The sequence below is a fragment of the Heteronotia binoei genome, chromosome 21 (genome assembly GCF_032191835.1).
Source record: "Heteronotia binoei isolate CCM8104 ecotype False Entrance Well chromosome 21, APGP_CSIRO_Hbin_v1, whole genome shotgun sequence".
NCBI lineage: Eukaryota > Metazoa > Chordata > Lepidosauria > Squamata > Gekkonidae > Heteronotia > Heteronotia binoei.
In genome coordinates, this window is record NC_083243.1 from 140,574,877 (window position 1) to 140,599,758 (window position 24,882).

The 24,882-nt window shown below is 41.6% G+C and overlaps 1 protein-coding gene across 2 annotated transcripts in view; it reads right to left on the minus strand.

Moving 5' to 3' along the window:
• The window catches only part of PARVA (parvin alpha), a 151,951-nt gene that overhangs the window by 80,924 nt on the left and 46,145 nt on the right, over positions 1–24,882 (minus strand). Inside the window, exon 1 of one of the 2 annotated variants that reach the window (XM_060261861.1) lies at positions 5,206–5,295. The exons of the other annotated variant lie outside the window; for it this stretch is intronic. Coding sequence (XP_060117844.1) covers positions 5,206–5,233 — 28 coding nt within the window. The 5' untranslated portion in view covers positions 5,234–5,295. Of the gene's footprint in view, positions 1–5,205; positions 5,296–24,882 lie in introns of those variants that run through there. 2 annotated transcript variants of the gene reach the window in all.

Sequence of the window (24,882 nt, forward strand, 5' to 3'; positions counted from 1 at the left end):
ATCATTCTAGTTGCCCTTTTCTGCACTTTTTCCAATGCTACAATATCTTTTTTGAGGTGCAGTGTGTACACAGTACCCCAAATGTGGCCGCACCATCAATTTATACAGGGGCATTATGATGCTGGTTGATTTGTTTTCAGTTCCCTTCCTAATAATTCCCAGCATGGCATTGGCCTTTCCTATTGCAATTGCACACTATCTTGACATTTTCAGTGAATTATCTACCATGACCCCAAGATCTCTCTCTTGGTCACTCTCTTCCAGTTTGCACCCCATCAACTTGTATTTATAGCTAGGATTTTTGGCCCCAATGTGCATTACTTTGCACTTGGCCACATTGAACCTCATCTGCCACGTTGATGCCCACTCACCCAGCCTCAACAGATCCCTTTGGAGTGCCTCATAATCTCTCTGGTTCTCACCACCCTGAAAAATTTAGTGTCATCTGCAAATTTAGCCACTTCACTGCTTAATCCCAACTCCAAATCATTAATGAACAAGTTAAAGAGCATGGGAACAAGTACTGCGCCCTGTGGCACCCACTGCTTACCATCTTACCATAGACATAGTTTATCTTGATTTCACTAAGGCTTTTCATAAGGTTCCACATACTATCCTTGTTGACATGTGGTTTGGATCCTGTTACCGTTAGGTGAATCTGTAACTGACTGACAGATTGCACCCATAGAGCGCTTGTAAATGGTTCCTCATCCTCTTGGAGAGGAGTGACAAGTAGAGTGCCTCAAGGATATGTCTTGGGACCTGTTTTGTTCAACATCTTTATAAATGATTTGGATGAAGGAATAGAGGGAATGCTTATTAAATTTGCCGATGATACTAAATTGGGAGGGTTTGCAAATACTGTAGAAGACAGAAACAGGATACAGGATTATCTTGACAAGCTGGAAAACTGGACTGAAACCAATAAAATGAATTTTAACAGGGATAAATGTAAAGTTCTGCATTTAGGTAGGAAAAATCCAGTGCATGGTTATAGGATGACGGAGACTTGCCTTGGCAGTATATGTGCAAAAAGTATCTAGGGGTCTTAGTGGACCATACACTGAACATGAGTCAACAGTGTGATGTGGTGGCTAAAAGGGCAAATGCAATTTTGGGCTGTATTAACAGAAGTATAGTGTCACATGAGGTGATGGTATCGCTTTAACCTGCTCTGGTAAGACCTCACCTGGAGTACTGTGTTCAGTTTTGGGCACAACATTTTAAGAAGGATATAGACAAGCTGGAACCAGTCCAGAGGAGGCGACGAAGATGGTGAGGGGTCTGGAGACCAAATCCTATGAGGAAAGGTTGAAGGAGCTGGGCATGTTTAGTCTGGAGAGGAGACGACAGAGAGGTGATATGATCACCATCTTCAAGTAGTTGAAGGGCTGTCATCTAGAGGATGATGTGGAATTGTTTTCTGTGGCCCCAGAAGGTAGGACCAGAACCAACAAGTTGAAATTAAATCAGAAGAGTTTCTGGCTCAACAGCAGGAAGAACTTCCTGTTACAGCTGTTCCTCAGTGGAACAGGCTTCCTTGGGAAGTGGTGGGCTCTTCTTCCTTGCAGGTTTTTAAACAGGGGCTAGATGGCCATCTGACAGCAATGTGGATCCTGTGAATTTAGGGGGAAGTACTTGTGAATTGCCTGCATTGTGTAAGGGGTTGGACTAGATGATCCTGGAGGTTCCTTCCGACTGTATTATTGTATGATTCTATGATTCTAAAATGAAATAGATTTCTTACTAATTTACTTGCTAAAGAAGTACTGTGACATGAAAATTTTGTGAACCACTTCATCAAATGTAAAAAGTGTATTATATAGCAGTAGACATATATAAGTGTGTGTAAATACAAAATTACAAACTTAGGCACATGGCAACAGAGTAATATTGGGGGGCACATGGAGATGTTGAGTGCATTTTTGTGCAAATGGAGATATGGAGGGCATTTTTGGCATGCACAGCTTGTTGGGGAAGAAGGATGAAAACTACTACTACTTCTTTTACACAATTATTATGGCTTCTATAGATATGAGGGGCCTGCCCCAATCACTGAGCTCATAATATTTAACAGCAGTTTGAATACTGAATGATCAGTTCTCCCATCTGCCAAAAGAGCTGCAACAATCCTTGGTAGAGCAATAGCAATAACTATCATCCTTTTTTTGTTTGTTTTTGGGTATGAACTATAGGCAAAATCAGATTCATAACAATTGTCATACCCAGTCTTTCTCCCCAATGGGGACCCAGAACAGCACTGTTCTCTTGTCCATTTTATCTTCATGGTCCTGCTAGGTAGGTCTGGCTGAGAGTGTGTCACTCAGCAACCTTCCATGGGGATTAGGGATCTGAGTATTAGAGACACATAACAAGTTGCTTAAAAGCTCTCTTATTACACATTGCCCATCATGAAGACAACCTGGTTCAGGGTATTCCAGCTCCTTTCATTTTTGGTACTCCAACTTCCATCATTATCTTGCGGATGGTGGTCAGTTTTCAAACATGTAATATTTTCTAATGAGTTATGCCTGCCACAAACAGAGACCCTTAGCTTCCATGGCAAATAGCGGGGTGGGTGGGAGGGGGGAGGTTAACTTGAGATAATCTGGGCCAGGATTTCTTTCTTTCTTTCTCTCTCTTTTCCTCTCTCTCTCCTATAAATGGACAGAGGGACAGGCAAGTTGATTCCTTTATTACTAAAGATTCATGGTAACAGCAAGCCATGTGATTTGTTTTGTTATAATATTTGGTTTGGATCAGGATCATATAGGGGGGAGGGGTCCATAGTGGCTCTTGACAGTCCAGGAGCCCATAGTGGTTCTTGATAGCCTTGTGCAAACATGCGTTATTCCACTGCGGCCTGGAATGTACCTCAACATCTCATTTTAAAGAACAGTTTCATATAAATTAAGGGTGTTAGTAATACTAATTAATAAAACTGTCTTTCTAGTGTATGCATCAAAAACGTTTTCCACCTTGTATCACATAGGAATGACATATAAGTTATTATGACACAAAAAATGAAAGCTATCATAAGAAGTAGTTTAGGGAACTTAAAATCATTACCACACCACAGAGAGAGCCATGCTTTTGCAAGACTGTAAAAGACTTGTGGTCAAAGATCTAACTGTATGAAAATCAATTCAATATCTGAAGTTCTGCCAGTCACTCTTTCTCCTTGGAATGTGTTTAACCACAAGCTCTCTAGCTTCCCAACTCTTTTCTCCATTTGTTCTAAGTCCCCATTTGAAGTTTTCAAAGCTCCACTTTGCATCTGCTAACTCTCAGCCTTGTCCACTCCCACTCTCTCCAAAGCCCTGCCTCCTACATGTAGCTTTCAGGTTATTTAGAAGAGTGATGTTGCTTATTCAGTCATGATTTCTTTACCTATTCTGATCCCTTTATGACCCTTAGATCTGCTACCTCTTGAGTTTGGTTTCCATTTTTTCCAAGTATCTGTCTCTTCCTCTCTCTTTTTCTTCATATTTGAGCTCCTCCTTATGCCAAGGAAATCCCTGTGGTGCAGTCCAGTATACTATCTGCCTCTCCTGGTATCCCCCCCCCCAAGACAACTGTGTTCTGCAGACAAGAACCTACTGGTAATCCCCTGCCTGAGAGATATCCAGCTGTCCTCAACCAGAGCCAGTGTGTTCTAGGCCCTGGTTCCAACCTAGTGGAACGCTCTGCCAAATAACATCTGTGCCCTACAGGACTTAATGTAGATCTGCAGGGCCTGAAAGGCAGAGCTGTTCCATCAGGCATTTGGTTGAAGACAGTGACGACTTCCCATGTCCTGTTTTTCTTGCCTCTCCTCCCCCAGAATAGGACAATGGTGAACTTCAAATATTTCAGCACCATCTAATTAGATCAACTGCTGTATTTTTATTGTTCCCACTCTGAAGTTTAAATTATTATTGTGTTTTTACTGTTGTATGCCACCCAGAGCCCTGTTTACAGGGAAGGGCAGTCTAGACATTCTTCTTCTTCATCAGCGCCATTGTCATCATAATCTCCAGTCCATGCAAATCAGCCGCACTGTCTGTCAAAATTCCATCAGCAGTTCAAAATTCATGAACTGACAGAAATTTAGAAAAATAGGTGGGGTTTACCACAAAAAGCCTGTAATATCTTCAGTCCTAACTAGCCCCTAGGCTACACTTTCTTCTTTTGTGTACAAGTAAAAACTTATATTAGGGTTTGTAGAATCTTTCGGGATCAAGTGCCGTGTTCTACTGGAGAAAGTTTTCCTTCCAAACGTCTGGAAGGAAAACTTTCTCCAGTAGAACACGGCACTTGATCCCGAAAGATTCTACAAACCCTAATGATGTTACCAGCCGTGAAAACCGGAAATCTTTGATAAAAACTTATAGTTTCAGTGGAATTTAACTCATGTAACTGGATGTAGAATTACAACCATAGCACTTTAATGTGCATGCTGGTCTAAGTACTTTTACTTTTCAGCATCCACAATATTGTGACTACTAAATACATCTGATATAAATGCTTCTCATGTCATTGCACAGCAGTAATATAGTACCAAAAAGCCTTCAAATAAATTATTTCCAACTGGGGGGTGCCATTTGAACAAGTGTCATACCTTAATGCCATAAATACCAATCTTCAAATGCCAGTGTTAAGAACACACGAAGCCGTTTATAATAAAGACTCCTGAACACAATTAAATACTTCCCCCAGCACTCATATTTGGAAAACCAATCAAATGAGTTCGGAATGCAGGGAAACAAAGCACTTCATACTATTATTGAGGAAGTCTCTTTTAAGTCACCATTAAAGTAAAGAAAATCAGAATTTAATACTATCTAGTTAAGAGAGGTTTTGCTGTTATACAAATACAAAACAGTTTCAAGTAAAGATTTATGGGTTGGTTGTGGAAATACAGATTCTAAAGTCTACATTATTTTTCAGTTCAATTATTAGTGAACTGAACTCACTAAAAATAATATTAAGTGAAAAAAAAATCACCTTAGGAACAGTAGCTGAAGTTACTGACCTTAGAATTATCTGATCACCACAATGCAACAGATAACAAATGTGACAGAAAAACAGGATTATTCATTTGAGAAACTAAAATATTAGCAAACAAGTCTGAACATCACTACTGAAACACTGCAATACTAAAGACAGATCATTGTGCAATCAACACAAATCACAATTTAACAAGGGCTGCAGCATATTCCTTACCTTTGGGGCACAATGCTCCACATCCCATTGTATGCTGTCCAAGCCCTCATTTTATCAGCACAAGAACTGGCTAAAACATCCCAATTTTGAAACTGCTTTCTGCTGCTGACCTGTGCAGCTGTATTAAGCTTTCAAGTCTGTTTCTCAACAGAATGCTCAATGCACATTGCAACTCTTAGCTCAACGCATCTTGGTACAACTGACTGACTGCCTATATAATTTAATATGATGCCACATGAGAGTCATAGACCATCTGCAAAACAAACTAAGTTTGCCATTCCACATCTTGGCAAATTTCATTCTGGAAAGCCTAATGTTTCTGAGACACACAAAACAATATTGTTTATTTAGTCAGCCTACATAATTCACATTTCATGATGGTCTAAATAGTTGCTGCTGCAAGAATAGTAATGTGGTGAGAGGCACTGGAATGAACTCCCCATTCCCTTCAAACACCTTTTCACTGACTAATTAATATCTGCCAAGAGCTTGGGACTACAAAGCTGAAGCTGTTACATCCTTCAACACCTGAATTCCTGCCTCCTCCTGTCCATTCTCTTCTTTCTCCCCATTTTATTTCTCTGCCTTTTACTGCTTCACCCTCACTCTGCTAATGTGGCCCCACATTTGAACATATATTTGATACTATTTCCATCACACTTAGAACCTTTTGTGTATCCTTGTCCATTAAAGGCTGGCTGGTGATGAAAGGCTTAGCTGTGTAGGTGTCCTCAGGAGAAAGGAGGATAGAGAGAATTGGGCTTGTTAATGGGTCTGGGCAGGTTCTGAGGAAAAAAATTAAGGAATGTTGCCTAGAAAGAACTCTATAGGATTGCCTCCCAAGGTCGGAATAAAGAGTCGGACACAATACATTGGAATGAAATTGGGCCACTTTATTAACTTAACAGAATAAACAGCAAGGGCACCCCACCAGCAGCCTGGCCAGGTCTAGGGGTCACCGCGACCACTCCCCTGCCATTAACGGGCGAGAGACCCAGCCCCCCAGCCAGAGCTGAGCAACTCAGCTCCCTCCAGGCAGGCCCAGCAGGGAGACCCGCACCAGAGGGCCCAAACCCAGATGCGCGTCTCGCCGGAAAGGCACCCTCTAGCCGAGCCTCCAGGACAGTCTGCATTCTCCAAACCCAAGGTTGATCATGCCAGACCCCAAATTCCCCAAAAGGGAGATGCTTCGCAGTCCTCCCCTAGCCGCATAGTGTCCTAAACCCCAAAAACCTGCCAACTAAAGTGACCACCTATTTAAAGGCACCATCCCTAAGCCAATTCCACAATCCACTGTAAACACACCCCAGCAACAGCCAAACAGCCAGAGCGAAAAAATTCCTACCCGGCTCCTCAAATGAGGCAACCAGCAAAGCCTACATAACATACAGGGCAGAAGGGCTGGTCACCGTCAAAGTGTCTAAAGGGAGCATAGAGCTAGCCGTTAACACGGCTATGCTCCGCCCCTCAAACTGCACACCCAAACGGGTGAACTCCTCCTCCTCCCAGGGAGGCCAACGGAGTGAAAGCAGCCTAGCAGCTATGCTGCAGGCTGCACGCTCTAGATTGCTTACAGCTTCTGTGCTATTAAAAGGTGGTAAAGAGAGCACTAGACACTGCTACTGACCAACATTACGCTCTCTTCAGGTTACATCACACTACTACACTATTCCTCTTCCAGTTCCAAAAGCACACCTGAAACAGCTTACTGACTGGACACAAGAATAGAGAAAGAAAATGAAAAGAGAAAGCCCATTTCTCTAGTTTATGCTTTCCCTTGCTCCCTTGGTGCAGGCAGTGGATCTCAGATCTTTACGAGGATTTTAATGGGAAAATCACAGATATCTAAAGCAGAACGGTGATTGTTGCCTGTCTACACTGTCCTTCTTTCATCTGAACGAGAAAGACCAAATGACAAGTACTTACTTCCCATACCAACTCTTATAAGGAGAGTAACCACATACATTAAAGCAACGCAAGAACCAAGCACAAGTTCAGTGTAAGAAACATACGCTGCAGCAATGTTTAGCTGGTACATGAGACTCTGAGGGCTATGTAGTTCCATTCATATAGTGTAAAACAAAAATACACATCCCTGCATACCCTAGAAAGATTAGGGTAAAGTGCACAGGAATACCTTAACAATCAAAATGCTGTGTGTGTTTGTTTTTTTAAAATAATGGCTTCAAAAAACTAGTGAGGAAAAAGGAGGGGAATCAACTCAGAACTCTAAAGAAAATTGTGCCACTGAACAAAACAAACTGGGAAATTACACTAATTGTGTGTATTTATTTAGATTTATACTTTCCATCTCTGGAACCTGCTCTGAAGCTATAACAGAAAAATCCCAACAATAAAAAATGCATATTTAAAGTAATATTTAAGTACATACACACATCAAGTGTAACTACAGGGCCACTGCTTGGCTGGCTGGTGGGGAACACGTTGTCTGCAGTGATGCAGAATAAAGGACAATTTATAGCCTTGGGCCCATAGTAGAAAATAGAAACACTCTTTTCATCTAAAGTTTAGATATAATTCTGCTACAATATACACAAGGATTATTATACTGCATTTTTACTACAGTACAAAAACACACAAGCTGTGATGGTTGCTCTGTGGTAGTAAGCAACTGAGCTTTCAAAAATGAAATCTCCTCACTGAACTCTTTATAGGGCCAAGCAGAGGAGTAGTGGGGGAAAAAGCTACAGCAACTTGCAATAACTAAAGGACAAACTATTTGATTTACAGTGGAATATCACATTCCAAATAGTGGTTCCCACCTCCAGTGCAGATTTCAGCACAATGTTAAGGATATCTGCTAAAAGTAAAAAACATCTAGGTTTGCCCCCAAATTAACAGAGTTAGCAGACTCCTCCTTTCTCTCCAAAAATTCAGAATTGGGTGATGGTCAGTGTTTGCACAGAAGGTCCATCTCTCCCCTGGCGTCCTCCATCCTCACACTTGCTATATGGCATGGTCAAGTATTTGCCAGGCCCCTCTTACAGAGAAAATATGGTACTCCCCTTTTTCTTGAGTTCCTTAGTTCCCTGGAATACAGAAACCACATCTCATCCACTTCTTTACAGGAGGTTTTACTCAATGAAGGGATGCTTCACTAAAGCAGAACTGCATACAAATCAGCAGAAGACCACCAAATCAAGAGACAGTTCTTATTGCTCCACTGAAGCGTCTGATGAAAAAGGGACTTCACTTGAGCTAGACAGCATCCTTTATCATCAAACAGCTGCATCCCAAAACACAGTGCTACAAGGTATTGTTCTATCACCATTCCACCCACTTCAGCTTAGCCACACCCTGTTTATAGATATTCTTAGTGACTTCTTTCCCAATAATATGCCAGTACATTACAGTCTATGAGAATTCTCCCACAGAGTTTTCTGCTTTCTTTCATTGGACAATACTAGGGTGTCTGTGTGCATGCCAAGTTATGACTGAGGTTCTGGCTTCAAATTAAGTCCCAATAATATAGAGAGAGGCTTTACCAGACACAAAGGGGAAATGCATCAGAAGTTCTAGAGATTCCCTTTCATAACCAGCACATTTGCACATGCTTCTCCTACACCTCAAGAGAGCTCTAGACTACCACATCCAGGATGTATAGATTGACTCCCCTCAAACACACCAATTATATAAAACTCTCCATCCCATTTAACGGCATTGTTATCCTATTAGAGTCTAATAACATGTGCCAGTCTTAATCAAAAACATGCTTATTTATTGCCTACAGTTCTAAGGAATGCTTATGAAAGCACATGCACAAGAAACAAACACCTTGGGATACAGATCTAACCTAAAATTAACAAGCCTGCAAGCATACTAAAAAGGTAAATAACTGCAGAGGAAAGAAAAAGAAACCATACTAGCTGTGTCCCCCCCCCCTCCTCAGGTACCAGTCAGTCACTCAGAGAAGGATTGCTTGCCCTTCCAGGAGCACCTAGTTTGAAAACCGAACCCTAAATTTATTCGGGAATTTGCTATTCTCAGTATTCTTGAACATTCGCCAGTTTTTTAAGGCAAAAGCATTTGGGCGTTTTCGCACTGACCTTAATCAGCAGCAACACCTCTCTGCGCCACGCAGGATCGGCGCGGATTTCGCACTAATTGCCGCGGAGCACCCGGAAGAGCCGGAAAGTCCCACGGCTTTTGCGGCGCAAACGGAAACCGCCAAAAACCAGTTTCCATTTGCGCCGCAAAAGCCGTGGGACTTTCCGGCTCTTCCGGGTGCTCCGCGGCAATTAGTGCGAAATCCGCGCCGATCCTGCGCGGTGAAGAGGGGCGTCGCTGCTGATTAAGGTCAGTGCGAAAATGCCCTTTGCTGCCTTTATGTTGTTCACAGCACTGCTGGCTGAGGCTGTTCTGTGCCTCAAAAGTATTTCTTGAAATGCTCCAACTTTCTTTGTGAGACCATTAGGACTTGGTAAAACTAGAATGTGCTGCTTCAATAATAACTCCCGTTCTCTTTTCACACAAGAGCACCAAGGTCAAAAGCAGTGCAAGAAAATGTGTGTCTCCTACCTCTTCCAGGTATCCTCAATCTAAGTTCATTTTTGGTGGCTGTGTAATACACCTGCTACATCGAACATAATAATGTAACAATATAGCAACATAGGTAGAAGAGCTATGGACTAACAACTAACAAGAAAAATTAGGTTAGGAATTTCTGATTTTGCTAACTTACTGTTTTATAACCTGGAAAATGAGTAGAAATGAGATTTTTGAATGGAATGTACTATTTCAAATTGCAGGTTGGTGATTCAAATTTTAATTATCCTGACTTGTAAAACAAAAATTTTACCTTAGAACAGGAAGGAGAGAGATCTAGCCTAGTGATTTAGCTCCTATGCTTGTTTTCTATTTGTAAATAATTTAAAATAAGGAAGCATTCAAAGTAGTGTTCCCTCATTTGTAGTCAGAAGTGGTACAGTATACTCTATTGTCTCAGTCTCTTGTATGCATAGGCTAAAATAAACACTATGGGATAGGGAGGAAAACTCTTTAAACACATCCAATCTCATCAATTCAGCCTTGTTTGTCACATGACATTTTGAAAACATCCCTTATCTAGATACTTAATAGACACTTCTATTATAATTTTCAAAATAAAAGTTATCAGGGTACCTTCCTCCTAGGCAGGGAAAAGTTCACAACAATATTTAAAACCTTATGTTTTCATGTGTCATTAAGGGTTACTTTCTTACCCCACAATTCTCAGTTTAGCAAAACCAGAAATTTTTGCAAGAAGTGTTGAGAATTCTCTCTTTGGTGGCTTTGCTCATCAGTGCAAGAAACAATTTACCAGGAAACATAATACTAACAGTTTAATTTGTGAAAATGGATAAATATCAAATCTGCCATATAACACATTTACAGTGCCATCCCAAGCAGAGTTGAACCCTTTTAAGACCATTGATTTCATTGACTCAAAATGGTCCAAGTCTTCTTAGGACTGCACTGTTAGTCACATATCAAATAAATACAGAAATAGCACTGGAATGGTTGGTTGAAAGGTTTTTGTACACAGAAAAGGAAATTTAATTAAACCATGTAATGCCAATTACTGTCATTTCTAATTATGTTATGGCTTCCTAGAAATAAGGCAGATGCAGGATTCTAAAGTTACCTGCATGTTTGATGTTAATAGAATAAAATTATCTAGGCCCTGAGAAAATCCAGACAATAGTCAGGGAAAATGTGTGTGTGTGTGTGTTTTGAAACCAGGCTTTGTGTGCCACCAATTTCATTACTAAAAGATCTTCTTCAAAGTGTTTATTACAAGAAAAATGACATGCTCCCAATTTTATGTATCATAACATTATTTTTCAAATGAGCAAGATTATTTTTGAAGCATGTGGGCAAATTCTCTCTTCATGGAAGCCACCAGAGCAAATCCACTTCGTAGTGCTCAATAACCCATACTGGCTTGGCTTCAGTAGGAAAAATAAGTTCAAAGGAAATCTTGCCCACCACAATCACTGTTTTTCTCTTACTGTCACAAGGTGGAAAAGTATGGCTGAATAAGGCATATCACAAATTCAGAGGGAACAAATAGTATATAGATACTGTTACTGAAAAACCTGTTCTGGAGATTAGCTTATTTCTGCTAGACTAAACAGGTCCCCTCTAGAACTGAGCCTTTGGCTGCCTTTTCTGTTTAGCTACCACTAAGCATTCATTTACTCCTCAGAAGTAAGTTCCACTTTATTCAATAGGGCTTTACCGGGACATATTCTCAGGAAGATGTACTCAAGGACTGCAGTGTGTGTGTGTGCTGAAAGTACACTATAAGCCCTGATTTCTGCAGTTTTGGTACCCAAGCAATATGGACAAAAAATCTGGGATGTGAGGGTAATCTGGCTGCAACATCTGTCACCCCATTGATCGCCAGGGTTGATTTGGCTGATCTGGCTGGCTAGGCAGGTGTCCCCTACCTCCCTTACCGCTCCATGTGCATCCCTCCAGAAGCTGTGCGCTCCGTGGAAGAGGACGGCCATCCGAGATAAAAGGAGTGTACCGTTCTTTGGACAAAAAATCTGAAGAGACAATAATGTTGGACTACTACCATTAGCTTTTTTTTAGGACTCTTTCCAATAGATGATCACAATGGATGAAGAAGCAGATTTTACAATGTGATTTTAAAGACAGACAGACACAAATGAGTTGTCTAAACAGACAGAAAGGAAGTGGAGTAGAAAAGTTAGGTATATCCTCTGCAGGTACCTTTCCATGTTCCAAATGACTTATTGATATATCTAATTCTCAACACAGCCCCATCTGTGGTTACTTAAATCCAGAAACTGGAACCATAAAAGACAAGTAAGATCTTTCTACAAAACTAAGAAAACCCCAGGTCTGCAGAAAAATCTGAAAGAAAACAACACCACAGGGGGGTAAATTAAACCCCTCAAAATTATTCAAGTTTGCCTGTAACTTTAAGTAATGGATGCCCTCTGAATAGCCGTTGTGGGGGCTGCTGGGCAACCACAGCAATATTGCCAGTCTTCTACTTTTCATCAGTAAAATGAAGGAGGAATAGGCAAGGCTCTTATCAAGGCTGTTATGGCCTTGCCAGTCACCCCTTCTCCCCTCTGGTCCATATGGAAGACTCATTAGGGTCTGGCAGCAACCACTAGGTAACACTTTACTATTTGACTTGCATGACTCACCCAGGCCAAGCACCAATCACCTGACAACTCTCCATTTTACAACAGCCACTGCATCCCAGCATGGTGTAGTGGTAAAAGTGTTTGACTAGGATCCAGGAGATCCAGGTTTGAATCCCTGCACTACCATGATTGGTTCAGCTTAGGCCAGGCACTTATTTGCAGTGTTACTTACCTCATAGAATTACTGTGAGAAGGGAAAAATAATACAAACTGCTTTGGGTCCCCTTTGAGAAGAAAGACAGCATATAAATGAATTAAATAAATAACATATAAGGCTAGAGTTGCCAAGTCCAATTCAAGAAATATCTGGAGACTTTGGGGGTAGAGCGAGGAGACTTTGGGGGTGGAGCCAGGAGACATTGGAGCGCAGCCAGGTGACAAGCATAATTGAACTCCAAGGGAGTTCTGGCCATCACATTTAAAGGGACAGCACACATTTTTAAATGCCTTCCTTGCATAGGAAATAATGAAGGATAGGGGCACCTTATTTTGGGGTTCATAGAATTGGACCCCCTGGTCCAATCGTTTTGAAACTTGGGGAGTATTTTGGGGAGAGGCACTAGATGCTGTACCGAAAATTTGGTGCCTCTACCTCAAAGAACAGCCCCCCCAAAGCCCCCCAAACCTCCAGATCAATTCCCCATTATACCCTATGAGAATCAATCTCCACATAGGGAATAATGAAGTGCCCAGCAGACATTTTCTTCCCTCTCCCCCCCTTCCCCCTCCCCCGTTTCTGGCCACTCTGAAGCGAGGGACTGGCATCTCTACTCATGAGTTGCAGCAAACTTCTTCAAAGTAACACAGATACACCATCCCAAGAGGAATCCTTAACAATCGGAGACTGAAGCCTCGGGAGATGGAAAGTCACATGGTGGCTTTGGGAGCGGGGCTTTCTCCCCCCAGCCAGCTGACTGGGGGTGGGAAAAAGCCTGGGAAAGCGGAAGAACCCCCGCTGGGACCTGGGGATTGGCAAGTCTATATAAGGCTGAATACTAGAGAGCAGGGAGAGTGGGAAAAGAAGGAAGCAAGGAAAGGTGAAGATACATGGGCTGCTGGAAAGACGGAAAAGGAACATACTGTGGGGACGGGGTTATGAAGGTAATCAGCCCCCCCTCTCCACAAATCCTTGCAGTTTCCCAGCTTAAAGTCATATATTATCTCACAGAAAGCAACAAGACAGAAAGAGCGATGCCATTCCATAGAAAATTGAATTACAACTTGTGAGGCATTTTCACCTGGTAAACGGTAGAGTAATTAGATTTGGATCTGCTTAGCCTCAAGGCCACATTTACATACTTTGTCCTAGACCTAAAACTAGATAACATATTTTTCATCTAATTCCAGGATTTGGTGATGTCAAAATACAAGAAAATGTACATTTTGCATATATAAAAATTGTTACAAGGCTTTTGACAGAATCTATAGAACTCTCATCTGTACAGAATGACAGAATGTTATATTTCATATTGTACACATTGCTTACACTACAAAATATCCTTTTGTGAACTGAAATAGCTGAATAAGAAATTGTTTGATTTTATTATATCACAAAACGTATCAAAGAGTTAGCAAAATAATGAGCAGATAATCAATACAACGTTGTAAAAATAAATGTGATTCAGAAGACTTAATTGGACAAAAAGATTATATAATGCAGGGGTGTCAAATGCGTGGTCTCCAGGCCTAATCCATCCCCCACAAGGCTCCAATCAGGCCCACCAGCAAATGGCATCGCTCATCTGCTTCCTTCTCCTGCTCTTGCTTCCTTTGGTTGCCATTATTCTGTTTCTCTGTGCCACGCAGCCAAGCCAAGCAGCCTCTTAATCTTTCCCTCTCCCCTCCTCCCTTTTCCCCAAGGGAGGAAGAGACTCAGCCAATGGAGAGGCTCTGCTGTGTGATCGATAGAGTGCGGCTCTCTTAATCAAACATCAGAGCTACAGAGTCAAGCCCCTCCACTGGCTGAGGCTTCCCCTCCCTACTCCTCCCTTGGGGGTGAGGGAGGGGGAAGATGGAAAGAGGCTGCTTTGCTCAGCTGCCTCAAGCCCACTGGAGAAATGAAAAAAAAAAACAAAACCCAAAAACCCCTCTAAGGCCTTTAACATAGTTTTATTCAAGGTATGAGCTTTTTGCCTTGCTATTGTGTGTGTGTGCTGTTACGCTCATTTTGTCAGGGCTGTCCTGGGTGCAGCAGGGTTCCCTCCTACCTTCACTGTATTCATGCCCTGGTCCAGTCTTTCTCAATAGGAAAGCAATGGGAACTATTTAGATGAGAAATAACCACAATCCACAGTGAGGTGGATTAGGCTGAGAGTGTGTGTCCTGCCCATTTCCTGTGTAGACTGGGGATTCTGAACCTAGACTTCCCAGATAGTAGGCTGATAGTGATCACTATACTGGCTGTCCCTCTATTGTTGCAGTGCCTCATAGGAGTTGCAGTTATTTTTCTGGGGAAGATCATAGTTTTATAGAGAAACACATAGCCCTCAGTTTATGTACAAAAGCTCACAATGCCCATCCATTTCATATTTTCCCCTGGGTCTTAGGGCACAGAGAATTACCCATGAGATTTCTATAGTGAATGTCAATAAATCAAAGATAGGGTTGCAATTTACAGATACACACCTTAACAGCATAGTCAAGATTGCTACAGCACAGACATTGTCTCCAGATTTTGACACAATAATTCAGAGCAAGAGCTGTCAGTTATCAGAGACTGTTAAAAATATTGAAAATGTGCTAATATTTAAAGCATATTTTAAGTTAAAAAAATCTTTAGTTGTGTTTTTCTGTGCCCTATAAAATTTATATCTCTGCTACCTGACATTACATTTTATGATGCACATGGCCCGGCCAGCAAGGTCTCATTTATGTCAGATCTGGCCCTTATAACAAATGAATTTGACACATCTGGTATAATGTATGGAGCATGGTTCTATAACCATCTGTTAACTAAATGGGATCTCCATGCCTAGAGGCTTCTGTATACCAGATGCTGGGGACAAACATGGAAGGCTGTCATCTTCAATGATAGTGAGCTCCCAAAAGCACCTGGCCACCTACTGAGGAAACAGAATGTGAAATAGAGAATCTTTCAGCTTTATCTTGCACAACTCTATCTAATGTTCTAATTAATCACTTTTCCTGTTCCATTCTCCCACTTCAGTCTTTGAAGCTTAGCATGTAATAACTGCCTTTTTGGAAAGGACCAATAACACTATCAAGATGCCTTCAGGAAGCTCACAGGATATGGACGGAAGATTGTTCTTCAAATCTAGTAATTCAAGACACACTGCCTTTCACGGATAATAGACATGCTTTTGTCTGTGCCTCAAACAGGATATTTCCATTATGAGATGCAATGGCTGGCAAATGAATTTCATGTGCAGGATTTTGTACCCTTTTTGGCTGCTATGGACCTCTCAGAAGTTATGATGGGCCCAACAGATTAGAAAGGTCACACCTTGGACTTAATCTTCTCCACTGAGCCTTTGAGGGAAGGTCAAACCTGTGCCAAGGGTGAATGTGGCCCCAACATTCCACAGGAGAGTGAAGCTGGTTAAAATGCTTCACATGTAGAGGTTTACAAATCCTACTGGATTCCAGAACGTTCTAGGAGGGGGGCATAGTGTTGCTGTGGAACATGGTGGATGCCTAAGCATCCTACCTCACCCATCCTCCAGCCCTATGTAGTCATAATTAAAGCCAAAACCCCTTAAGTAATGGGTAAAAGCGACAGGTATAGAATAAAAGATAGTTCTACAAAAAAATCTGACTCTTAAACAGTTCTTTACCTCTGAAAACATTGGTGGGAAAGTTTCTCATACAGGACCTAAAATGGCAGTGGAAACAGCAACAACGGAGACTCCACCACAATCGTAAGTAAACACTGATATTCTACCTCACTTAAAAGTAATGGAGAAAGGGATTATGGACAATATGGCCACAATGACCTCCCAGTTGGAGGAGATTAAAGGTTCCCTTGCACAAGTTACAAAGAAAGCCAAAAGGGCAATGGAAATTGACATGACAGTGCACGGAGAAATGAAAGCCTTACAGAAAGAAAATGCTGACCTCATGGAATGAGTGTCTCTCCTCGAGCACAAAGATAAGGCTGAAAACCTGAAATTTAGAGGCCGTGGGAGGGCGCAGAAGAAAATAAGGATCTGGCTACTTTCCTGACAAACTGGCTTGATACAACCTTAAAATTAGAGGACAAAGTCTGTCCCAACATCACTGCAGCATACTGGGCAGGAAAGCAGCCAATTAATAAAAGCCAATTGACTAGGGACATCATAACCATATTTCTAGATGCCCATGTCCGGAAAAGAATCCTCAAAGAAGCCAGATTGAAAGGCACTCTTATCTTTAATGGGGAAGAGATCCAAGTCTTTCCAGACTTACCTAAGGCTGCCATTCACCTTTGAAGGACCTTGAAGCCAATCACAAATTGTCTGTGCGAGGCAAAACAAAGATACTGATGACTGCCCTGTAGTAAACTTTTTGTGGCTTACCAAGGTAAACAATATTATGCCTGGAACAAGGACAGTGGTCTAGACCTTCTATATAACCTGGGCATAGAAACTCCGATGGAACACGAAGAAGAAAATCCTTCAAACGGAAGTGACATTTTCCACTGACTCCTCAAAAAGACACCAAGATTTCTTCTCTTAGACTTAAAGACCATGACCTCCGTTAAGAGACTTCTGCCTTTTAGATGCTTTGGTGTAATAAAACTTAGTTCCTAACATGAACAAAATTTATTGTTCTCCTGAAACACAATATCTTAGAGTATTTTCTGGTTTAATATTGTTTTTGCAAGAAATTCACTTTAAATAGAAATGTGCACTTGGTTAATACTGCCTCTGGGTGTGGGGGGGGGGGGTAGGGAGGGGAGAGGAGAGGAAATTGATTGTTGTACTTGATTTAGTCTGGATTTTTTAAATGCTTTTGAGAATTGCTTGTGTTTCTATCCAATAGCAGAATTGCCCTGGGGGATAGAGTTTATTGTCTCTACACCTGGCTAGACAGTGACTAGTTAAGGCCCGTGGACACTATTTTATAAGCAGTTTTAAAGCTTGATCTAGTTCCAAATATATTCTGACTGGTTAATAGTTAGTGATTTTATAGTGTGGTAAGGGAGATAACGATGGGTGGGGGAGGGTATAGTAGAGTATAATAACTTAATTGGACTTCATTATAGATAACTTTAGGGGGGTTTAGGGTATAATAGATTACAATAGCGTAATAAGGATTTCACTTAGTTATTTATTAAAGGTATAGGTTCTCTGTTATTGTTCTCTCTTTATTATATATAAATCTTAATCATTATCACATTTTTTTCAAAGTCTAATAGAAAAAAATTACCTATTTAATTCATTTAAAAGGTTGAATGCAACAGGCTAGGATTATACTGATTTTATTGTTATTTGAATTGTTTAAGTTACAGGGGGAAAGGGGTAAGTGGGGGAAAAGGGAGTTTTATAGTAGAGTATAGTGCATTTTAGGGAGCCCTGTGGTGCAGAGTGGTAAGCTGCAGTACTACAGTCCAAGCTCTGCTCATGACCTGAGTTCGATCCTGGCGGAAGCTGGGTTCAGGTCACCAGCTCAAGGTTGACTTAGCCTTCCATCCTTCTAAGGGTGGTAAAATGAATACTCAGCTTGTAGATGACTAGGGAAGGCAATGGCAAACCACCCCGTAAAAAGTCTGCTAAGAAAGTGTCATGATGTGGTGTCACCCCATGGTCCGGTAACGACTCCATGCTTAAACAGGGGACTACCTTTACCTTTTTTATAGTGAATATTTAAAGAGTTAATTTAAAGAGTTAATAACTCACTCAGGTTGTTACATAATGCAGGGGATTTCTTATATTAATAGCATTATACTATAGATGTAGGCTTATAGTTGCGGGTTTTCTTCTATTAGCTCCAAAGTGTTTGTAGAAATTAAAAAAGAAAAAAAATCCAGAATGTTCTAGGAGATTTTACATTTCCAAATGAATACCCCATTGAGGCTGCAGGGGGGAGTTTTGAATGTGAAACTTCTAGAAGCCATCAACAAGGTCATCCTTATCAATCTTTCACATCTCTGACCCTGATTGTTTCAGTTTAGTCAATAATCTCAAAGGCCAGGCATTTTTGTTGCTCCTGCTGGATTTATCTACTACCTTTGTTACAGTAGAGCACAGTATCTTAATATGATGGTTGGAGGCAGAAAGATATCAAGGAATGTGTTTTGGATTGGTTTAAACGGCTCCTTATGGACTGGATTAGGAGGTATCATTTGTAGTTTCTGAATTGGAAGCCACCAGTATGCTAATAACACCCAGCTCTTCTCTCTCTATCCAAATCTAATGACACCCAGCTCTTTTCTCTCAATCCAAATCTCCTGGTGATGAGGTCAAGGTCTTGAGCCATTGCCTGACTGTTGGGTATAAACTGAGAGTGAACAAACTGAAAACGAAGTCTATGGAGGTAATTTGCTATCTGCTACTGGCTTCCCAGAGATTTCTCTCCCATCTAACCCTCTTTGCAAGATTCCACTTGCAAGAGAGTCCTGACCCACAGTTTGAGAACCACCATCAAAGGTACAACTTTCTACATCAAGAGAAGGTTCAATTACAAATATTCCATTTAAAGTGTAGCAACATTTCACTAAACTAAAAAAAATTAAAAAGAGAAATGACACACAGCTCCATCTCTTTTTCAGCAATATTTAAACAACAATCTGACCCCAAACTAGAGTTAAAATTCCCTGGAGATACATTTCCTAATTTAAAAATATATTCAGCCTCTTCATAGAGTTATTATAGCTGACTGGTTACATGGATACTGGTAAGGTGTTTTAATAAGAAAAGGTTTAGGAGCCAGTAAAATAATGTCCCTTTTCTACTAAATCACTTTCCAGATGTGTACTCCCCCCCTCTTTTTTTTTGTCTTTGAGTAGTTATATTTCTCAGGAATGAGCCCAATAGGTTTTTTTCATCCTGTCTATCAACAGACCTAGAACAAGTGGTCATTATATATTGATATTATAAATCTTTCACTAATGTTTTAGTCTAGAGTTGCCAACCTGGGCCAGGAAAATTCCTGGAGATCTTGTGCCTGCAGAGGGGGAATTTGGTGAGGGATTTAATCTAGAATAACTGATATACCATAGAGCAGGGGTGTCAAACATGCATACTGGGGGCTGAATCAGGCCCTCGGAGGGCTCCTATCAAGCCCTAGAACAACTGATTGTTGTCTGCTTCCTTCTCCCTCTCTCTTGCTTCCTTCTGCATCACAGCTTGCTTTGCAAGGCTTGCTCAACCACACAGGAGCTACAGAGCAAAGCCTCTATTTTCTCCATTGGCTGAGGCTTCTCCCTTGGGGAGGAAGTGGGGGACGGAGAGCTTGCTTTGCCAGGTTCTCTCAATTGCACTTCAGAACTACTGACACCAGCCTCTCTTCCTTCTATTGGCTGTGGCTCCTCCCCCTCCTGGCCCCCTAGGGAAGGAAGGAAAGAGTCAGAGCATCCTTTGCCCAGTTTCCCGGATCACACAGGAGACATACAAAGAAAGCACCTTTAAGACCAACAACCGCTGATGTTTTAAGCATATTTTTTGCACCATAAGACTCACTTTTCCCCCCAAAAAAAGTGGAGGGAAAAGTGTGTGCGTCTTAAGGAGCGAATACTGCAAAAAATTCACACAAATGCCTCTAAATTCACACAAACGGCTCTAAAAACTAGGTGCGTCTTATGCTCAGGTGCGTCTTATGGAGCGAAAAATACGGTAAATTTTTAAATCTTTAATTGTGTTTGTCTGTGTCCTTTATAAAGTTCATATTTAAACTACCTGGCATTACATTTTATGACACACATGGCCCAGCCTGACAAGGTCTCACCTATGTTGGATCCGGCCCTCATAAAAAATGAATTCAACACTCCTGCATGGTCTGCCTTCTGAAGTTCCATTTTCTCCAGAGGAATTAATCTATGCCCTCTGGAGAACAGCTGCAATTCTGGGAGAACTCTAGGACCCATCTTCAAATTGGTAACCCTACTCCAGGAAGTTCAAAGCTTTATAAAAAAAATTGACTGGACATGGCTTTACTTCCTATACTCACACAATTACAATTACCTTAGCGACACAACGACAGACTGCACTGCACATTAAACCAAATGAAAATTAATTGTAACCTGATAATTCCAAACTCAGCGCATGTGGCAGGCAGCATGGGAGGGCATAAAGACACATCCCAATTTCAAGTAGTAGCTGTATGAAATAACTTTTAAAAAATTAGTCCATATAGATTTTCAGAAATTTAAATGGACTTCTGAACTGTTGAGAAAATTTCAGGATATAGTGCAATATCCACCCACAAATATCAAGCAAAATAATGTGTACTTGCACTTTGTACAGATGGAGCTACTTGCTATATTCATGCCATATGATCTCAGTCACAAAACAATAAACAGACAATGGAAATTAAGGGGATTTAGTATGTTTAGGGTTACCAGACCCCTGCTGATGGTGGTGAATCCTCATCCCTGCACCCCACCTCCTGCTGCCAATCAACTGGCCAGTGGTAGAGGACTTAATGGCAGCAGGGGAGGCCTATCCTAGCATCTCAGTAGCAAATCTGGTGACATTATTTCCAGCACACGCTTCAAGTAACATTAAGGCACCACCAGCAGTGTGAGATGTGATGTTATTTGATTTAAAAATTCTATGGTAAAAACAGCATTAACCATAGAGTTTCTGCCCTAACACCAAAGCATCCCTATACTGCCAGTGATACAATGACATAACTTCTGGTGCATGCTATAAGTCACCATGTTGCCAGAGATGTTGCCAAGATGCTGGACTAGACCTCTCCACTGCCGGTAAGTCCCCACCCCACCCCTGCTGGTTGCCAGAGGGTACCTGTCAGCCTTGAGCATGATCTAGACTTAGAAAACTGAATGTCAGGAGGGAAAATAAATTTCCTCCCACCAATTTTTCCAATTGTCTTGTGTAAAAGCAAAAAAATATTGGGCAATGATATTTAATATGATTCAAAATGTATGTGGTAGAGTAATTCCATTTAAGCCGGAATGTTTTTTATTGAACATAATTCCAGAGGTTAAGGAAAGATGAACTAAGCATTTATGTATATATACATACATACATACAGCAGCTAGAATACAATATGCTAAAAACTGGAAGAAGGCTGAACCACCAAAAAAAAGAAGTGATTATGAAGATATTTGAAATGGCAGAAATGGACATTTTGACGGATTTGCTGAGAGAAGAGGGTAAAAGAAGTGTGGCAACCATTCTATAAATGGGTTGAAAACTGCAAAATGAAAGTGTGACCGATAAAGATGGATAGAGAAATTGTACTTTAAATTAGTGTATGAAGATTTTTTAATGTATGACAGAGACTGTTAAAGTAATAATACTTTGATCTATGTGAAAGAAGATATATTAATGGAGAAACAAAGACTGGAATGTAAAATTTTTAACCCCAATTACCCTTTCCCCTATCCACTTTCCCTTACCTGAACTTCCCTATGACTTAGGCTTCCCAACCCCCCCGCCCTGGCAGGGGACCCCCAAATTTGCAGCCTCCTCCCCCACTCTCCAAAAATCCGGAAGCGGGGGTGGGGGGAGAGAACATGTATGTAGGCATCATGTAGTTGTAGAGCTCCTGATCCGTTTGTAAAATGTGTGCCTTTAAGGCTGTGCAGGAAACAGGAAGGACTTCATTGGAAAGGGTCAGTAATAGTTTCCATGGAGAACGGCCCCTCCCTTTCTTTTGCTTTCATTTTCACAGCAAGTAAAGTTCTGCAGGAAGAAGATCTAGTAAGTATTTGTGTGTGAGAGAAAGGGAGGGGGCAGGGGATTCCCTGGTTTGGAGGCCCTCCCCCCCTTTAGAAAGTGTGGGGGGAGGGAAATGTCTACTGGGCACTCTATTATTCCCTATGGAGAACGATTCCCATAGGGAATAATAGGGAATTGATCCGTGGGTATTGGGGGCTCTGGGGGGGGGCTATTTTTTGAGGTAGAGGCACCAAATTTTTAGTATAGCATCTAGTGCCTCTTCCCAAAATACCCCCCAAGTTTCCAAACAATTGGACCAGAGGGTCCAATTCTATGAGCCCCAAAAGATGGTGCCCCTATCCTTAATTATTTCCTATGGAAGAAAGGCATTTAAAAAGGTGTGCTGTCCCTTTAAATGTGATGGCCAGAACTCCCTTGGAGTTCAATTATGCTTGTCACACCCTTGTTCCTGGCTCCACCCCCAAAGTCTCCTGGCTCCACCCCCAAAGTCCCCATATTTTTCTTTAATTGGACTTGGCAACCCTACTATGACTGAAACATAATAAATTGTTAAACCAGAAAGACCAGAAAGAAGCAAGGATATTTTTAGGTGCACTAAAAATTTCTATGAAGTATATTTTCTTTTGGAAGGGGTGAATTATGCTAAGACAGCACAAGGCAAGAGGCTGCAGCTCTCCTACTTTACTATTGGGTATATATGCAACGTTGCTTGTAAAACACCAAGGCATTTAACTCCCATAAATATGCCAATTAATAGAACTGTATATGCTAAGTACATTATAAATGATGCAGTCATGTTGTTAAAGCAGGACAACAGGTTTGATAGAAAAGTAAGTATTGCGTATATTTCAATTATTATATTTATAATATAATGAAAATCTGTTCCTCCTAGTACAATTCTCAGCTGTGTGTGGGAAAATATTTATAGAGGTGCAATCTAATTATGAAACCCATTTCTTCATGTGAATTACAGTATGAGAGCAGTGTACATTCCTCTCTAGTGTGTTTTTAAAGAGGAGGAGAGAGGAAACTTATCAGCTCATTTTATATACTGAATTTGTTATTTAAAAAGGCTCCCTTCCTGGTAAACCATTAACCTCCAATTTGTACAGTGCAGCAGGCTGTTTAATCTCATGTTTATGACTGTTAAATTTTTATCTAAATTACACTTGCTACTTTTTCTACTAAGTGCTTTACAATGTGATTTTAAAAAAAGATTTTTAAAGACAGTACAATATAAACATAAACTTTTTAGTTTAGAAATGAGACAACTAAGCAGGGGCATGATAGAGGTTTATAAAATTGTGCATGTGTGTGTGTGGGGGGGGGAAGAGTTGGCAAAGAACTCAAGGGTATCCAATGAAGCTAATGAGTAGTAGGTTCAAGATGGACAAAAGGGAATACTGCTTTACACAGAGATTGATCTAAATGTGGAATTTGCTGTCAGAGGATATAGCAATGGCCACAAAAATAACAGGTTTAAAGGGGGATTAGATAGATTCATGGATGATGTCTATCAACAGCTATGAGCCATGGTGGCTGAGGGAAACCTCCACATTCGAAGGCACTAATCGTTTCAATCTCAGAGCCAGGAGGCAACATCAGGCAAAGGCCTCAGACTCTATACCCTGTTGTTGGGCATCCAGAGGAACTGGTTGGCAACTGTGTGCTCGTAGTTTCTGGCTCTCCCATTGGCTGTGGTGCATACCATATCAGCCATTGACCTGCAAACCACTAGTCAACAAAATTTGCATGCCCTTGGTTGGGCCCTCTCTTCTTCCCTACCCACTGCTGACCAGACATGAAAACACTGCCAAAACAACTGTCTCTTGAGGCAAATGCTTCTCCTGCTGCTGTTTCTCCTGGAGGCCCATTCCACGTCTACTGTGATGCCAAACTCTCCTCAGGAATGGCTGGCTCTACTCACAAGTAGACTTGCCCTGGTGCTCCACAAGCCTTCCTGAGGTCCTCACCCCACTGCTGGCCTCAGCCACCCTCAAACTATCCAACCACAGCCAGCCTTACTTCTTGACCTTCACCCTTCCCTGCTCCTTTCTTGTCATACCAAGTGAGTCACCTGATTCCCACAGATGACAGCACACTACTGCCATGTCACTAATGACCCAGAATGCACCGGCAGCCCGACTCTGCCTCACCTACAGCTGTCCAACAACTGCTTCTCCTCCCTTGGCTGCCGGCGGTGGCCTCAGCCTACACAAATGTTCCATCCTCCATCCCACCTTTCCAAGCCTCCTTTTAATGCTACCATAGAGTTTTAACCTCCCAAATTGCTAGAGCGTCTGGGAAAACTATAGAGTTTCCCCAAAAATGCCTAGAGTGGCCCTGCACCAGTGCCACCATCTTGATGATGCCACTTCCGGGTGACATCATCGCAGGGGAGGTTCCCCCCACTGGCCCAATGTGGGCCAGCAGGTTAAGAACCTCCCGGGCTGGAGATTCCCCACCTGGACTGGGGGATTGGCAGCCCTAAACTGAGGGTCAAGGAGGTTCATGACACATGGGGTGGGTGGAAGTAAAGCTGCATTGGGGAAATACCTGCCATGGGATAGATGGGAAGACACTGAGCTGGGATGAGGGAATGAAGATGGGCAAGGGGGAACAGCAAGGGTAGAGGGTTTTTCTAGAGCCTATTGCCTTTGTTGTTCTTAATAACTTGATATAAT